The sequence below is a fragment of the Gorilla gorilla genome, chromosome 10, assembly GCF_029281585.2.
Source record: "Gorilla gorilla gorilla isolate KB3781 chromosome 10, NHGRI_mGorGor1-v2.1_pri, whole genome shotgun sequence".
Classification (NCBI taxonomy): Eukaryota; Metazoa; Chordata; class Mammalia; order Primates; family Hominidae; genus Gorilla; species Gorilla gorilla.
This window is the reverse complement of record NC_073234.2, coordinates 79,810,537-79,828,329: the sequence shown is the minus strand read 5'-3', so window position 1 is coordinate 79,828,329 and position 17,793 is coordinate 79,810,537. Positions and strand designations below refer to the sequence as shown.

Sequence of the window (17,793 nt, the reverse complement as noted above, 5' to 3'; positions counted from 1 at the left end):
AGTATGTCACATGAGCACTTGAAATGTGGTTAATGTGACTGAGGAACTGAATTATTTTTACTTACTTTTCATTAACTTTAAATAGCTATATGTGGCTACGATGTTGGACAGCACAACTTTAGATTAAAAAAACTACTAAGATTGTAAATTATATAGAAAAGCATTCTATTCCTGGATGATCCTATTCTGTCCCTGTGGTAATTATTACTAAAAAATGTTCTGGGCGCGGTGGCTCACGCCTGTAATCCCAGCACTTTGGGAGGGTGAGGCAGGTGTATCATCTGAAGTCAGGAGTTTGAGACCAGCCTGAACAACATGACGAAACCCCATCTCTACTAAAAATACAAAAAATTAGCTGAGCATGGTGGTGTGCGCCTGTAATCCCAGCTACTCAGGAGGCTGAGGCAGAAGAATCCCTTGAACCTGGGAGGCGGAGGTTGCAGTGAGCCGAGATCGCACCACTGCACCCCAGCCTGGGCAACAAGAGCAAAACTCCATCTAAAAAAAAAGAAAAAATGTTCCTGTAGTAAACACCTTTCCTGAGCCTTAACAAGTCCCAACTGGATCTAGACTTTTTCCTACCCTCACAGCTTTGCCTACCTCCTCCTAACGATGGAACAAAAATACTAGAGGAAGATAAAGACAGTGACCAGAGGTGTGCAGAGGGGTAGAGACCTAGGTAGATGTTTGAGATAAAGGAACCAGGCAACATTTATCTTTGTTAAAGACCAGCTCCACAGTTAGGGACATTATTCATTCAGATTATGCAGTGTGAAGTAGGAGAAGAGCTAAAAGTATTTCAAGAGGCAGCACCATCATTTTGTGTTGTTACAGACAGTAGAGACATCAGTAAGAATGGTTCCAGCCCTTTTGTTTCTAACCTGCCTCATTCTATGTCATTTCTGTGGCAAGACTATCACAAATTCTTAGAGTTGGAGTTCATGGGTTTTTTTTTTTAACATTTTTAATTCTCTAGGGTAAATTATATCTTAATGTGTTATTATAATCTGAAAGAGGGAAAAAAATCCAAAAATAAACAGATGGCCTTGTTTTGAGTGCACCTTGTAGACCCCATTTCTTGGCTTACACAAGCAATAAAGATACTAATTTATGCAGTTCAAGATGCAAATTTTCCGGCCACTTGTATTAGCTGTTCTCTTCTCTAGTTGTTACTGTGCTCAGTTTATTCTGACCCCCAGCCATAAACTGCCTTTCACTTCATCAAATCTATAATACCTTGTTTACAGAGGAGATTGAAAAAAAAAAATCTATCACTTCTGCTAGAAATGCTTAAAACTCATGTCTATGATTATGATATTATTTCTGCAAACAGAAGACAGCATTAAGTACATATGCACATACAGGGAGGTAGAAGGAAACCAAGTGCTTATTATATGCTAACCTATTTAATTCTCTCAATAATTACAGAGTAGGTAGTGTTCTGTTTACGTTTCAGGTAAATGAACCAAGGCTCAGAAAAGTTAAATATATATGTAGATCTGTTGATATTAAAATCCACTGTGACTCCCAAGGTCAGTGTTTTGTTTTTTTTTTAATTATACTTTAAGTTTTAGGGTATATGTACACAACGTGCAGGTTTGTTACATATGTATACATGTGCCATGTTGGTGTGCTGCACCCCCACCCTACAAGAGTCCCCGGTGTGTGATGTTCCCCTTCCTGTGTCCATGTGTTCTCATTGTTCAATTCCCACCTATGAGTGAGAACATGCGGTGTTTGGTTTTTTGTCCTTGCAATAGTTTGCTGAGAATGATGGTTTCCAGCTTCATCCATGTCCCCACAGAGGACATGAACTCATCATTTTTTATGGCTGCATAGTATTCCATGGTGTATATGTGCCACATTTTCTTAATCCAGTCTATCATTGTTGGACATTTGGGTTGGTTCCAAGTCTTTGCTATTGTGAATAGTGCCGTGATAAACATACGTGTGCATGTGTCTTTATAGCAGCATGATTTATAATCCTTTGGGTATATACGCAGTACTGGGATGGCTGAGTCAAATGGTATTTCTAGTTCTAGATCCCTGAGGAATCGCCACACCAACTTCCACAATGGTTGAACTAGTTTACAGTCCCACCAACAGTGTAAAAGTGTTCCTATTTCTCCACATCCTCTCCAGCACCTGTTGTTTCCTGACTTTTTAATGATCGCCATTCTAACTGGTGTGAGATGGTATCTCACTGTGGTTTTGATTTGCATTTCTCTGATGGCCAGTGATGATGAGCATTTTTTCATTTGTCTTTTGGCTGCATAAATATCTTCTTTTGAGAAGTGTCTGTTCATATCCTTCGCCGACTTTTTGATGGGGTTGTTTTTTTCTTGTTAATTTGTTTGAGTTCATTGTAGATTCTGGATTTAGCCCTTTGTCAGATGAGTAGGTTGCAAAAATTTTCTCCCATTCTGTAGGTTGCCTGTTCACTCTGATGATGCTTTCTTTTACTGTGCAGAAGCTCTTTAGTGTAACTAGATCCCATTTGTTAATTTTGGCTTTTGTTGCCATTGCTTTTGGTGTTTTAGACATGAAGTCCTTGCCCATGACTATGTCCTGAATGGTATTGCCTAGGTTTTCTTCTAGGGTTTTTATGGTGTTAGGTCTAACATGTAAGTCTTTAATCCATCTTGAATTAATTTTTGTATAAGGTGTAAGGAAGGGATCCAGTTTCAGCTTTCTACATATGGCTAGCCAGTTTTCCCAGCAGCATTTATTAAATAGGGAATCCCTTCCCCATTTCTTCTTTTTGTCAGGTTTGTCAAAGATCAGATAGTTGTAGATATGAGGCATTATTGCTGAGGGTTCTGTTCTGTTCGATTGGTCTATATCTCTGTTTTGGTACCAGTACCATGCTGTTTTGGTTACTGTAGCCTTGTAGTATAGTTTGAAGTCAGGTAGCGTGATGCCTCCAGCTTTGTTCTTTTGGCTTAGGATTGACTTGGCGATGCGGGCTCTTTTTTGGTTCCATATGAACTTTAAAGTAGTTTTTTCCAATTCTGTGAAGAAAGTCATTGGTAGCTTGATGGGGTTGGCATTGAATCTATAAATTACCTTGGGCAGTATGGCCATTTTCACGATATTGATTCTTCCTACCCATGAGCATGGAATGTTCTTCCAGTTGTTTGTATCCTATTTTATTTCATTGAGCAGTGGTTTGTAGTTCTCCTTAAAGAGGTCCTTCACATCCCTTGTAAGTTGGATTCCTAGGTATTTTATTCTCTTTGAAGCAATTGTGAATGGGAATTCACTCATGATTTGGCTCTGTTTGTCTGTTATTGGTGTATAAGAATGCTTGTGATTTTTGCACATTGATTTTGTATCCTGAGACTTTGCTGAAGTTGCTTATCAGCTTAAGATTTTGGGCTGAGATGATGGGGTTTTCTAGATATGCAATCATGTCATCTGCAAACAGGGACAATTTGACTTCCTCTTTTCCTAATTGAATGCCCTTTATTCCCTTCTCCTGCCTGATTGCCCTGGCCAGAACTTCCAACACTATGTTGAATAGGAGTGGTGAGAGAGGGCATCCCTGTCTCATGCCAGTTTTCAAAGGGAATGCTTCCAGTTTTTGTCCATTCAGTATGATATTGGTTGTGGGTTTGTCATAGATCTTATTGAGATACGTCCCATCAATACCTAATTTATTGAGTTTTTAGCATGAAGGGTTGTTGAATTTTGTCAAAGGCCGTGTTCTTTTATACCAGGGAGTCTCAAAACTTCATAGAAATAAAATTAAAAAATACAATAGATGAATTAATACGGTCATACAAAACAATTTAAATGACTTCCCAGAATCAGTTGCTGAGATACTTATGTTGTCTTGGTGAGGCACCAAGAGTCTGTCTGACCACTGAGGTTAACAGCACGGCAGACCTTAACTAGTGCATAAAAATGAAGGTTGCTGGAAAATAGAACAAATTCTTCAGTGATGATTTGACATCTCTATTAATGGTGATGACAAATTTTTGAAGAAGGGACTGGTTAATTAAAACATTTTTCTCACCTGGTATAGCTTAATATAGTTTCATAATATTTAATAGAAATGTTACTAAAACAGGTGTGATTGGTATCATCTTTTAATTTTAGAGGCAGTAATTTAGATAGAATTAACAAATACCAAAAATCAGTCTGATTAGTTATCCATTGGTGACTGCTTCTGTAGCAAAGATGACAGAAAGACTGTCAAACATTGAACTCCTTTAAGTGAATTTACAAGGTTAACATTTTTCAGATAATGATCATGAAAAATGACATTGTGTAACATTTTTTCATCATTTCAGATGAGGCTGTGGACCCAGGCTAGACAGATGGGATGGTATGCAGCAAAGTGCATGGCTGCAGCGAGTTCAGGAGACTCTATTGACATGGATTTCAGCTTTGAACTGTTTGCTCATGTGACAAAATTTTTTAACTATAAGGTAAGATAGTTAAGCATATTAATGCCTTCTCTGCTTGTTAGTCTTATGACTATGATAAATCATGTGATTTTCTTGCTTGAATAAAAACGTACATAGTTTTAATCATCTACAAAGAAATGACATTTTTCATTTCTTACAAACCAATACCTGGTATTATTGCTAGTCTTAATCCCTAATCATCTGATAATTATCCACCTTACCACTATTCTATTTTAGTTAAGAGGGAAAAAAATTTCTCTCTAGATCTGTTACTTGTTGGTGCATTTTTAACTTTTACTTGTGATTCATCCTTTCTTTGTGAGGGGAACTAACTGCTATTGTACTCAAAAATAAACCAAGAGCTTTCCTGTATGTATTATCTTATTCAGTCCTCTTCACATTACTCTGACAAAGGTTGTTTTGGGTTTTTTTTTTCCCCCTAATTTACAGAGAAGGAGAAACATATTCAAAAGCCTCAGGGAAATTGAGAAACTTTTCCATGAAAGCTCTAATTCAGTTCCTTGCCAAATCTTTAAACCACGACTCCACATGGTTTAATGTATCCACATCCTACATATTTATATATTTACTATATAGTTTTAATGTTCATATAGATTGGTAGAATCACCTACCTATATTCACTAGATATTTTTAGTGTTAAAATATTAAACATTAACATTTGACTATATTCACCAGAATTTTTTAATGTCAGTGTAGAGTGTGTGGTAGTGTTATCTGTAGAATTAACGCATGCTGTTCAAACATTTTCTTTGGGACTCTCCCCAATAACATTTTTAGTTATGAAATTTTGTGGCATAATTTTTCTGCTGGCTATTCAAACTTGACACAAAATAACTACCCATTACATTTTCTTTTTGATACTCATGACAATAACCTTTTTATCTCTAAATATAGGTTGTACTGCTGGGAAAATACAATGCACAGGGCTTAGGTTCAGATCATGAATTAATGCTGAGATGTACCAAAGGACAAGAATACATCAAAGTCGTCATGCAAAATGGACGAATGATGGGAGCTGTCTTAATTGGTGAAACTGATTTAGAAGAAACATTTGAAAACCTAATCTTAAACCAAATGAATCTTTCATCATATGGAGAAGATCTGCTAGATCCAAATATTGATATAGAAGATTATTTTGACTAAAAATGGAATTTCTTCAAGAATCATATAAAGTTCCAAATGACACCAGAAAAATCACAAGTCAATAAAATGAATGACTGTATTGAGTTAATGATGACCACACTGAAAATTACAGAAGTGATAATGATATTAGTGGAAAAATATAAAAACATAAATTCTAAGTTTGAAATCAGTTCAAAGTTTATTTATAGATATATCTTTCCAATACAACACTGACCGCTTAGATAAAAATCTTAAGTTATTTATTTCTGTGTTTTAAACATAAATATGTTTACTTGTGATTTAGCTTTGGAGCAAATTTAGGTAAGTTATCTACTTAGCCAAATGTACTCTAGTAGACTAGAACCATTCTTTGTGAAATGTCAAAATATGGCTATGGTTTCAGGAACTTTAAAATCGGTTGTATTTTACTTTAAATAGAGATGTAGCAGTATCTCGTTTGCTAATATTTATATTGATGACTTACTCCTTTTTTGTTGAATTGTACTTCTGGTTTTATAACCTGAAATCATCTACAAGCTTGCCCAACTCTAGCCCGCGGGTCGAATGCAGCCCAGGACAGCTTTGAATGCAGCCCAACACAAATTTGTAAACTTTCTTAAAACATGAGATTTTTCTTGCAATTTTTTTTTTGTTTAAGCTTATCAGCTATCGTCAGTGTTAGCATGTTTTATGTGCGGCCCAAGACAATTCTTCTTCCAGTGTGGCTCAGGGAAGCCAAAAGATTGGACATCCCTGATCTACATATTTAACTTAAAGTATCACTCAGTGAGCCTCTGTCAGTATAATATTGCTTTCCAAAAGATAGTTATGTCAAAAGAAAAAATATAGCTAAGTATATAAAGGCATAAAAAACTTAAGACAATTATATGAACTTATTCTCAAATATTTTACATTTTTTGTAAACTTTCTTAAAACATGAGATTTTTCTTGCAAATTTTATTTTTTAAGCTCATCAGCTGTGATCAGTGTTAGCATATTTTATGTGCGGCCCAAGACAGTTCTTCTTCCAATGTGGCTCAGGGAAGCCAAAAGATTGGACATCCCTGATCTACATATTTAACTTAAAGTATCACTCAGTGAGCCTCTGTCAGTATAATATTGCTTTCCAAAAGATAGTTATGTCAAAAGAAAAAATATAGCTAAGTATATAAAGGCATAAAAAACTTAAGACAATTATATGAACTTATTCTCAAATATTTTACATTTAAAGGGTTTTACATAAAAATTTTTCCCTTGTTTTATACTGGAAAATTATATAATTCATGATCTCTAATTTTCAAACATTCTCAAAAGTTTAGATCTTCAGAGATAAGCTCTGAAAATATAGATCCATACATATAAAATATCTATGAAATTCTTTTAAAAACTATTGTCTAACTACAAAAATAATGGCATATACATGCTTAAACCATCTTTAATTAGAAAATTTAGTAACATTCATGTCAGGCATCATCGATTTTTCTTTTCTTAGCTCCCGTATTCTTAGAACCAGATTGCTGAAGCATGTTTGCAGCCTTCTTCTGGAAGTTGCCTGAATTTTTTTCCTCCATCTTTTTATCACCTTGTTCAGAATGACAAGTTTGAGACGATTCAGCCTACAAAAAAAAATAACAAAGCAAGCACCTTTGTAAAAATCCAGCTGTGAGATTAAATATTTCAAAATATTCTTTCTGTATCAGTTGGCTTTTTGAGTATACAGGGGTCTAGTTTTTTATCTACAAATTTCTATTCAAATATGAGCTCTATTTTGAATAAAAGGGGCTACATTGTGAGAGAAGTTCTAAAGACCTCAAATGTCCTTAGACACAATGGCACTTGACATGCTTTTGCAGACTTGATGATAGTATTTGGTTTAAAACAGTAGTTTCTAACCACTGGAACAGCAGAAACAGACTTCTCAACTATTAGTAATCACAACCAAATAAGAGCAGAGTGCATAACAAAATTAGATATTAAAACGGAGTCCTCCCATTCCAAGAAACTGGAAACCCCTAGTTTATGTTAAAAGGCCAGTCTAAATTCTTTCACTTATATCTTTACAGAAAACTATATTTTCTCTCTTCCATACCCAGAAATCTAATCAGAAAACTGACTTTTCTCATGTTCAACTGGACCTAGGGGAATATGACAGAAAAGCATCCCATAGGCTTTAATATACTTTTTAAAATATATAAAACTGAAAATTAATAGCCATTTACCCTGAAAGAGTTCTGCATGGACTTTGTCACTTGCATAGTAATAGCATGTGCCTCATTGTTCAGAAGATTAGCTTTAGGTCCTATTTTCAAATACGAAATGGTAGCATAAGCTGTAAAACTGTAGTCTTCTCTGCAGAAAATAAAGGCCAACAATAAGAAAGCTTTTGAAGGAATCACGGAAAACAAATTTATAAAAGAACTATATGCGCAGTAATTTTTAACACATTGACTTGAAATAATAAAATTTACAAGAATGCAAATAAAGCCTTTAAAGAAAATATTTTCGTTACCTTTTTTTATTTATAGTGATTAAAGTTTGAGTGTTTTAGGTAAATTACTTTCTATAGCATTTAAAAGTTCACACAAAATAACTGCAAAACCGTTTATTCTGTTGCAATTTTTTAAAAAAACCATAAAGACAACCTGAAAGAATAATCAATGAGTTTGTACATACTTAAGATACTGCTGTATTAGAAAGTGTGCAATAATCTTCTCCAGGTCTTCACGCGGAAGTGTGGGAGCCACAACACCTGCTACTCTCAGTTTTGCTGCACCCTTTCCCATCCAAGAATCAATCAGTTTCAATGGAGTGAGTTTTTCATTCAGTTCCTCTGCCTGCTTCAGGATCTTGACTAGATCTCTGCAGTACTCTGTTATATTCTTTCTTTCAAATGCTGTAATAAAACAAATATGGTAGCAGGTAATTAGGATTTAGAAATGAGGGCAAAGATAGGCTATCTTAAGTAGTTAAACTGGTTTAAAGCTGGTTATCAATGTGAGCCACCCTAAACATTGATTTTTAAATGTATTCTGAATTAAGACTAGGCTATTCCTCAAGTCTCTGTCACTAGGCCAAGTTATGGTCTCTGTAAGCATTGTGGGGTTTACAGTGATATACAAAAAAAAATATTGGTTATCAGCCCTGCCATATACTCTAGAAATCAGAAAGTGTCTGCCAGACATGATTACTAAGAGGTGTGCTTTATAGGAGACCCTGTCTGTTCTAGTATAGGCTCCTGAGTGAACTCTGATTTAGGAACAAGAATGTCCTCAACTGATAACCCAATTATTAAGAGACCAGTACTCTGATTTATATATAACACTCTTGTTATTTTATAAGATAGTCTAATAAACTCATAAATTTCTCTGTCTGCAAAGTTAAAAATACAGTGGCTTCCACCTAACAAGGCATCAGAACTCAGTAAGGTCTTACCATGAGGTACTGGCTAGTCCAGATCTTGAAATACAACACACGGATGAAAAAAAGTTAAAATACAGTGCCAAAATGCTGCAGGCAAATCCGAAAATTGGGACTCAGCCCAGGAGGGTTCCCAGTTTTATGCAAGAAACAATCTGAGAGCAAGCCAACAGAGTAAAGTGAAAGCAAAGCAAGTTTATTAGCAATAGAGTATAGGAAAATGGCGGCTCCATAGACAGAGCAGGGCTACCCCAAAGGCAGAGTGGCACTGTACATTGCTCACTAGCGATATTTATAGCTACTCCTTAGTTATATGCTAAATAAGGGGCAGATTATTCATGAATCTTCTAGAAAAGGTTAGGGCGTTCCTAGAACCATGTAACTTTTCGGGCATTGTCATGGCATTTGTAAACTGTCATGGTGCTAGTGGGAGTGTCTTACATCATGCAAATACATTATATTTTCTAGTTCTAACTGGTTTGGGCCAGTTTCTTTGCTATATCTTGTTTTGACCAGAGCCTGTTTTGATCAGCAGGGTTGTGACCAATGCTCAGAAAACAAATCCTGCTGATCTACATTTAAAAGAATTTTAAGTAAATCTCCTATGACTAGCCATTAACTGGATCAAAAGTGATTCTCTATAATCTCTATTTTGCACTAAATTTTCTTCTCAATTAGTGACTATAAAGTATTAGAGATTATCACATGGTTACCCTTTTCTTATAGAATAGCATTTCTATTCAGAAAAATTCAAATATTTTCCTTCATTTATTAAAAATTTCACATCCTCAGTATAGCAATATAAAATGTGTGCATACACATAAGACTTTTCCTTTTATTCACCTTTGTTTCAAAACTTCATGTTGATAGTTTTAATTCTGGAAAATCTGATTCACACTTTAATCTTTTAAATCCATTTGGAAGTCTAATACTTCTCTCATGTCCCAGCTGTATATACAGTTTTGTGCCACATAATATTTTGGTCGGTGATGGACCACGTACATGCCAGTGGTCCCAAGAGATTATAATACCATATTTTTTTTTTTTTGAGACGGAGTCTCGCTGTCACCCAGGTTATAATACCATATTTTTACTGTACTTACTCTATGTTTAGATACACAAATACTTAACCATGTGTTACAGCTGCCTGCAGTATGCAGTACAGTAACACGCTGTACAGATTGGTAGCCTAGGATCAATAGGCTATACCATATAACCTAGGAGACTATACCATCTAGGTTTATGTAAGTACACTTTGATGTTTGCACAATGATAAAATCACCTAGTGATGCATTTCTCAGAATGTATCTCTGTCACTAGGCATTATGAATGTATTAGCCTATAAAGGTTTACAAAACAACAAACTCACCACTGTCTTTACAGCAGTTATCACACATTTTGTTACATGCTTCTGAGTTCCATACTTCATCAAAATGTTGAGCCATCAACACACGACGACATCTGCAAACACATTTAAAGATACAAATTATTAAAGGATATAATAAAGTTTGAAGAATCTCTTTCAGCTTACACAGTTATATACTGTATTAGCTTCCTGTAACTGCCATAATATTACCATAAACTTAGTGGCTTTAAACACAAATTTATTCTTACATTTCTGTGGTTTATATTTAGAAGTGTACTATGGGTTTCAGTGGATCAAAATCAGAGTGTCAGGTTCTTCTCACATCACACAATCTAAAATAATCTCCCTATTTTAAGGTCAGCTAATGAACAGTCTTAATTCCATATGCAATGCTACTTTCCTTTTGCCATGTGAGGTAACATACAGGTTAGGAATTAGGATATGAACATCTTTTGGGGGGCCATTGTGCCCCCGACATAGGACTTTTTTCCCCACATATTCTTGATAAACACTTTAAAAAATTGTCTGAGTTCCATTTTTAAATTCAATGTTTTGCAACTATTAGGAGAATATTCTTGACAGTAAAATAGTTTCTTATATTTTAATAAAGTAGCAATATTTGAGTCAAAACCTTAAAATATGCTTCATGAGACTCTACTGGCCTTTTAAAGACATTTTCATTTCTCATTTCTTTTAACTAGATTATTGTAGTATCTATTGGAAAGAAAGAACATTTCTGTCACTGTCTGGCTGCTATTTACCACCTCGACATTTCTGAGCACTTCTTATGTGATAGGAAATAAAAGCACAAAGATAACTATGACAGAAAGCTTTCAGGAAGCTATATAGTCTAAAGCCACCCTAAGTAGATTTAAACTTACTTCTTAAGGAGAAACTTGGTATTTCATTGACACATGAGCTGGCAAGATGGCACATGTTACTGAGCTTGACTCTCAAAATGCCTATCTTAACCATAGACCTTTTCAAAATTATTAAAGCACGTAACTGTACAGCAGTGCCAGAGAAAAAAAGCCTTCAAGTTGCTATCAATGTGTCTCAAAAACCTTCAATTAAAAAAGTAGTTTTGGAGGATTATCTCAAAGATAGGGCATCTTTTCTTGAATTAAGGCAGATCATACAGGTTGATGTACTGGTTCCTACCCTCCAACATCTGCTTTTATGGATCTGCACTTTGGTGTTACACCAATGTATTTAGTAAGAACTTAAAAATGATGTCATATACTTTCCTATTCGCTTTAATTGATAAAAGTTATAAAAAGGTATGTGGCTTACTTGCTTATGTTTTGACAGTATGATACCATCTCATAAAGCTTCTGCTGTCCCACATTTTCCATCACCACCATTGAACTTATTCTGAATATATCTCCAAAGCCATAGTACAAAATACAGTCTGCTTTCATGTCATCTCGACCTGTGGTGTGAGAAACCTTGAAATTGCAGAAACCTTGAGATTGCAGAATTACATTTAAAAATTCAAAATATGCAAAAATGACATGGTAAAATTAGGCAATTTCTTTTTACTACATCTAGAAATTTTAGAGATGTGGAAGTTAATTTGTAATGGGTACCCTCAAATTAAAAAAAACTCTAAAGAGACATCAATCATCAGCTCTACTAAGTTAAAAAATGTGTCTATAATCCAGTTAAGTTATAGATTTGAAATCACTCATTAAAAATTCAGGAGGCAAAGATGAACATCAAATTATCTTAACACACATAAAAAGAAACAATTCAGATAACAGAACATAAGTAAAAATTTCTCCATATGCAAGTAAGTGTCAAACTGCTAAAAATACATTGTTCTAAAAATACTATCCAATAAAGATAAAATATACAGACTTATTAAACATTTATAATGTATTTTTTGGAAAAGCTTTCTAAAAATTTACTTCTGGATTTGAGTCCTACATACCTGCACGTCCACTCTCTTGGTAATAATTTTCCATGGATTTACTCATTGAATGATGGATAACAAACCTCACATCTGGCTTATCAATTCCCATACCAAATGCAACAGTTGCCACTACTACCTGAAATATTTTAACATTTTATCAGTTAATTAAATCAAGTTTAAATATTTTAAAGCTAAATTAGGCTTCTATGGAAGATATATACCTAACCTGAATTTCATTGGCTGACCATTTTCTATGAACTGTGGTCTTATCTTCTGGCTCCAAATTGGCATGGTAAGCACCTGCATGAATTCCCAGATTCTGCAAACTAACCGTAACTTGTTCAGAGTCTTTCTGAGAAAAACAATATATGATTCCTGCAGTAAAATATGTGCATTTGTTAGATAGATATGGCATATTCCTGGAAGATAGTTTTCAACACACACATTCGGGACATTGATTAATACAATGCACAGAAGGAAAAAAAGAATTATGAAAAATTTCAAGGCCTTGTGCATATATTGACATTTTGGTATAATTCCAGATTTGAGCACCAGCTTCTTTAAAGCAGAAATGAGCCTGAGCCATCAGTTTTCGTTCCTGTTATCTCTTTTCTCTCTTTAACTTTATCTCCCACTAAACAGTATTTCTCAAACTGATGTCTGTAACATGCTAACAAATGTGCTATGAATGCAGTGTTCTCCAGATTAATTTTGGGTTAGATTAATTTGCATGCAAATTAATTTGGAGAACATTGCATTCAACAAAGTTAAATGGGTGTCTCTCTTTATTTTCAGGGATAGTCAGAGCTTCTAGTTTGCTGATACACCCTGTGAACATCCAGGCAGAATAAATACCTGCAACCTTTCTCAAATTTATTTGACCCTAGAACTCCTTTTACCCAGGACTACCTCCTGAAAATCTATAGAACAGTTTAAAATGCTACTTTTACACAAATTCTTTGCTTCAGTAACATTTGCTTAGTCATTAAACCCAGAAAACCATGTATATATACTCACAACTCCATCTGTGCTTAATCTATTCAGTATGTACTACTGGATTTATTTATTGCTTTAACGTGTCCTTTACTATAAGGGAGTATATTTTCTATCCCTTTAGAACATCAGTTGCTTAATCCACTATTTTGTACACAGTGGATACGTACTAAATATGTGCTGTTGATAATTAACATTAAGTCATCAGGTCTATTCTAAAGCAAGTGTAAATAAGCAAAAACAAATCAGGCAATTTGATGACTCATAATCTATGGCATAAGCAAATGTCACACCCAATTTCTAAGATCAAGTGAATTAATTTTATCACATATTTTTAAGTATCTTCTGCTATACATTAATTTTTTTTGGTGTTATTCAGTTATCAGTATAATTATCAATGTGATATGAAGTCACTTTTTGAAAGTTATCTCTGTCTCCAAAGTTGGTTTGTTTTTACATTACCTGATTGCCCTTTGTATCTCCCATTAATGAGCTTTACAATATCCTCAATAAAATCTTCAGTGTTTGAGGGCTTCTGCCGAACCTAAAAAAAACTTAACTTATTAAAAAGTAAATGAATGAGTACCATCCAAGTGGCTGTCTACTTACAACTTTCAGGATGCAGTTCTTTCATGACCATAGTGTTTTTTTTCTATTACTCTTTCACTTACTCATAGGATTCAACCCATCTGACTCATCTGTTCCTCCTCCCAGACTCTTCTTGATCTTTATTTTTTTAATTTACCAGAGAAGAGCAAGCACATGAGCAGTGAATAACTTGTAAGGATGCAGACTTTTTTATTTTGTGATGCTACTTTTATAAAAACAAACCGTAACATAAATAACTCTTTAATGAAAACTCAGAAAAATATTAAATCTATTCTTAAAAGGGTTTAGAAAGAAAGAAAAGACAGCTGTTAGGTTATTTTATTTTCAAGTTTATCAAATAAAATTCAAATAGAATTGGCAAATCTTTAATGGCATATTAATACTTCTATCACTTAGTAATTAATTTGAACAGAGATGTTATTAGGGTCCTTAGTATCACTCCATCCTTTCTCCCCATTTTTATACAAAAAAGAACATACAGAAATTTAACCAAGATATATGACTTACTCATATATTTTATAAAAAGTATCACCTAGCAAGTGTCTTCCATTTAATCTAACAAAGGTTTACGTAGCAAAAGATACATGAATGAAGCCCTAATTACAGAATCTACTTATAATTACCTCCTAATGTTAAAAGTTTTTGTAAGTACTTAACTGCTGCTCATGTAAATAAACATAATAAAAAGGTAGATCCCCTCTGCGTAATTCTTCACAAAAGTAACGAATTGACATAAAAATTACATACCTCATAATATAGATTTGGCCTATTAAAAGAAGCTGTAAAAGTAAAACACTTTTCAATGCACAAAATTTTCTGAGCATCCGTCAAAACGTGATTTGTTGCAGTTGCAGTCAGCCCAATTAGTGATGCGTTAGGGAACTGCCGCTTTAAGATACCAAGTGCCTTATAATCTGAAAAAACAAACAAAGTGGCCCTTTTTCTATCCTTTAAGAGTTAGAGTAAATTATATCTTTTAACATTATGCAGATAATCGATGACTACTATGATTTTGTTTCCACAGCCATCTATAGCAGTAAATTTGCAGTTCTGTGTTAGCCTCTTTGATGGGCAGGCTTTATTACATTTATTTCAGACATTATTCTTGGTCACGGTAGACTCAAGAGACAGTGGGTATAGCCACAGTGTTTTAATTTATTACAACTAACAAAAGATAAAACAGGCCATCAGACAAACCCCTACTACCACCTAGTGTCATCAGACCAAAAAAAGCTTGGTAAGGGCGGCACTGCTTTGTATATAACCTATTTCTCGGAAACCATTCTAGGCTCAAACTTGTTATAAGCATCTAAATCACCAGATAAATTGTCCTTAATCTCCCTTAAGTACTTAAACTATTTGGAGGAAAGTGAAAAAAATGTGGTAGAAATTGCTTACATGCTAAGTAGAGGACTACTATGAAAACACAGAGGACAGAGCAGCTGCTTGGGAAGTGAAGATCTCAGGGAGATAATACTTGAGTTGTGTCTTAAGAGAATGAGCAGAAGTTCACTAGGAAGAGACGAACACCACGCAGAGGAAACAGCATATACACTGCAAATACACTGACATGAAATTAGTATGTTCAGATAACAGTAAGCAGTTCACTGGGGCTAAGTCACAGAGTCTTGTGGTGGATGGATTTACTGTCCAATCCATTAAGCTGTGAATTACATTTCCCAGAATCTCTTTCCTGTTCCAAGTTAGAGCTGACCCAAAAGAGGGACTTGTGCAAGATTTGGTGGCAGAAGTGAACCAGCTAACATCACTCCTTCAAGGTCTTTACACGCAGAGAGGATGATGGACAGATGCAGAAGTGTCCAGCCAGTTCTAGGTCACCCTAGTTCTTTTCCATTCCTCATTCAGCTGTTCCTCCCAACTGCAGGTCTTGCCAATCAACAGCAGACTCACAGAGGCGATAGCTACTCACAGGAAGTAGCTTACCAGAGACCTTTCCACGAACTTCCCTTTAGGGGTCCCCTTTGCCACTGTACATGCCAGCTGCAGATTTCCCTACAAGCTCCACCTCGTCGTCCTGCACCAGTGCTTAGGTATCAATCCATTACTTTTCTCTAATCCTCCAACTCCCCTCTTCAGACCTTCACTTCCCCAGTTCCTCCCACAATTGTTCAAGATCTACTTCCTATAGTAAAACCGTTATCCCATAACATTCATCGTGACTCTGCTTCTCTGCCTGAACCCTGACTGATGCTGTTATGTACAAGGCAGGTTTAAGAAAAGCTATGAACAATTCTACCAGTTGATTTTAAGTTGAGACTTTATCCTACGGGAAATGAGGAGTCATCATGTAATTTTTTTTTTTTTTTTTTGAGATGGAGTCTCGCTCTGTCACCCAGGCTGGAGTGCAGTGACACGATCTTGGCTCACTGCAACCTCCGTCTCCCGGGTTCAAGCGATTCTCCCGCCTTAGCCTTTCGAGTAGCTGGGATTACAGGCATACACCACCACACCTGGCTAATTTTTATATTTTTAGTAGAGACGGGGTTTCACCATGTTGGCCAGGCTGGTCTTGAATTCCTGACCTCAGGTGATCCGCCCGCCTTGGCCTCCCAAAGTGCTGGGATTACAGGCGTGAGCCACTGCACCGAGCCCATCATGTAATTTGTAAAGACCTATGCTTCATAAATCATCTTTTGGTGACAGTGCAAAATATAGACTGGAATAGACAAAACACTGAGGGAAAACACTGAAGGAAAACCAGTTAAAAGATGGCAGTAACAGACCAGAAAACAAATAATACAGCATATAAAATGAGACATGACATTCAGGATAAATCAAAAAGAGTAAAGAGACATACATGAACCTACAGGTCCTAGTGACTACTGGGATATGGAGGTGGCAGGGAAGAGGGAGACAGTACTGGATTTACCCATTCGTCAATAGATAAATGTTGAACACCTTTTTAATTGTGTGCCAAGCATTTCCCTAGGCACTGAAGATAATGTGATAAACAAGACAAAAATGCTACGCAAATGTGTCTATAATTCAAGCAAAGAAACAAGACAATACAAAGAGTAAACCAATAAATATGCCATTAGAGAGTGGTAAGTGCTCATAATGATAAGCCCAGTATGCTGGGGCTTAAGAAGAAAGGAAGAGTAGGAAATCAGGTAGACAGATGGGGGCAGATCACATATTACCCTATGGGCCCCAGTTAAGAACGCTGGGTTTTATTCTAAGTACACAGTAGCTACTGGGTAGTTTAGGTAGGGAAGTAACATGATTTGATGTGTATTTAGAAAATATAACTGGTTGCTCTGTGGAGAATGAACAAAAAGGGTAAGACCAGAATCAAAGACTACTTAGGAAGCTGCTGCAGTAGACCAGTGGAAGGGAGCTCAACTGTATGTAAGACATAGGTGCACAGAGAGTAGACAAACTTGAGATTCATTCTAGAGGCAGAGCTGACAACACTTAGTGGTGGACTGGATCTGCAAAGGGAGGGTAAATCAAGGACGGTGTGTCATCCATTTTTTTTTTTTGTCATCTCTAACCCCACCCTTCTATACCGTGCTTTGGGATGCTGCACTAAGGACTCTGCACACTACGCATCAGCTTTGCCTGCTGGCCCTGGATGGAAGACACCATGGCTGCTTCCTCCCTAACTGCTTCCTGTGGGCTTGCTTGTGTTCCTGTGACTGTCACCCCAGCAAGGCTTCTCATCCCTGCAGCAGCACTTCTTTCCTTAAGAGCAACTAAATACAGTTGGCACTTTTTTCAGCCTTTGGAGAACCAGCTTTATCACAGATGTACCGCACCTCTGCCTCTACCAAGAGACTCCAGCACAAGGAGCTCAGTTCCACAAGCCCTCTTCATTAAGTTTCTAAGTCTTATTTGTTCCAATCTTTTCTTCCTGTTCTCCCAGCCCTACAGGTGGTTGTTGCTTCTTCCAGTTTTTAACTCCATGATATCTTAGT

General features: G+C 35.9%; 2 protein-coding genes across 3 annotated transcripts in view; one reads left to right on the top strand and one right to left on the bottom strand.

Annotated features, from left to right (window-relative positions):
* Positions 1-8,052, top strand: part of PYROXD1 (pyridine nucleotide-disulphide oxidoreductase domain 1) — a 38,026-nt gene extending 29,974 nt beyond the window's left edge. The window contains exons 11-12 of the mRNA XM_019038862.3: positions 4,296-4,433; positions 5,328-8,052. Coding sequence (XP_018894407.1) covers positions 4,296-4,433; positions 5,328-5,576 — 387 coding nt within the window. The 3' untranslated portion in view covers positions 5,577-8,052. The remainder of the gene's footprint in view (positions 1-4,295; positions 4,434-5,327) is intronic.
* The window catches only part of RECQL (RecQ like helicase), a 32,684-nt gene continuing 20,619 nt past the window's right edge, over positions 5,729-17,793 (bottom strand). The window contains exons 8-16 of one of the 2 annotated variants that reach the window (XM_004052853.5): positions 14,603-14,769; positions 13,709-13,790; positions 12,480-12,628; positions 12,272-12,389; positions 11,632-11,770; positions 10,342-10,433; positions 8,229-8,448; positions 7,775-7,904; positions 5,729-7,171 (exon numbers count right to left, since the gene is read on the bottom strand). In XM_004052853.5, the coding sequence (XP_004052901.4) occupies positions 7,019-7,171; positions 7,775-7,904; positions 8,229-8,448; positions 10,342-10,433; positions 11,632-11,770; positions 12,272-12,389; positions 12,480-12,628; positions 13,709-13,790; positions 14,603-14,769 (1,250 nt within the window). In that variant the 3' untranslated portion in view covers positions 5,729-7,018. The remainder of the gene's footprint in view (positions 7,172-7,774; positions 7,905-8,228; positions 8,449-10,341; positions 10,434-11,631; positions 11,771-12,271; positions 12,390-12,479; positions 12,629-13,708; positions 13,791-14,602; positions 14,770-17,793) is intronic. The other variant, XM_055358455.2, reaches the window with a different exon arrangement.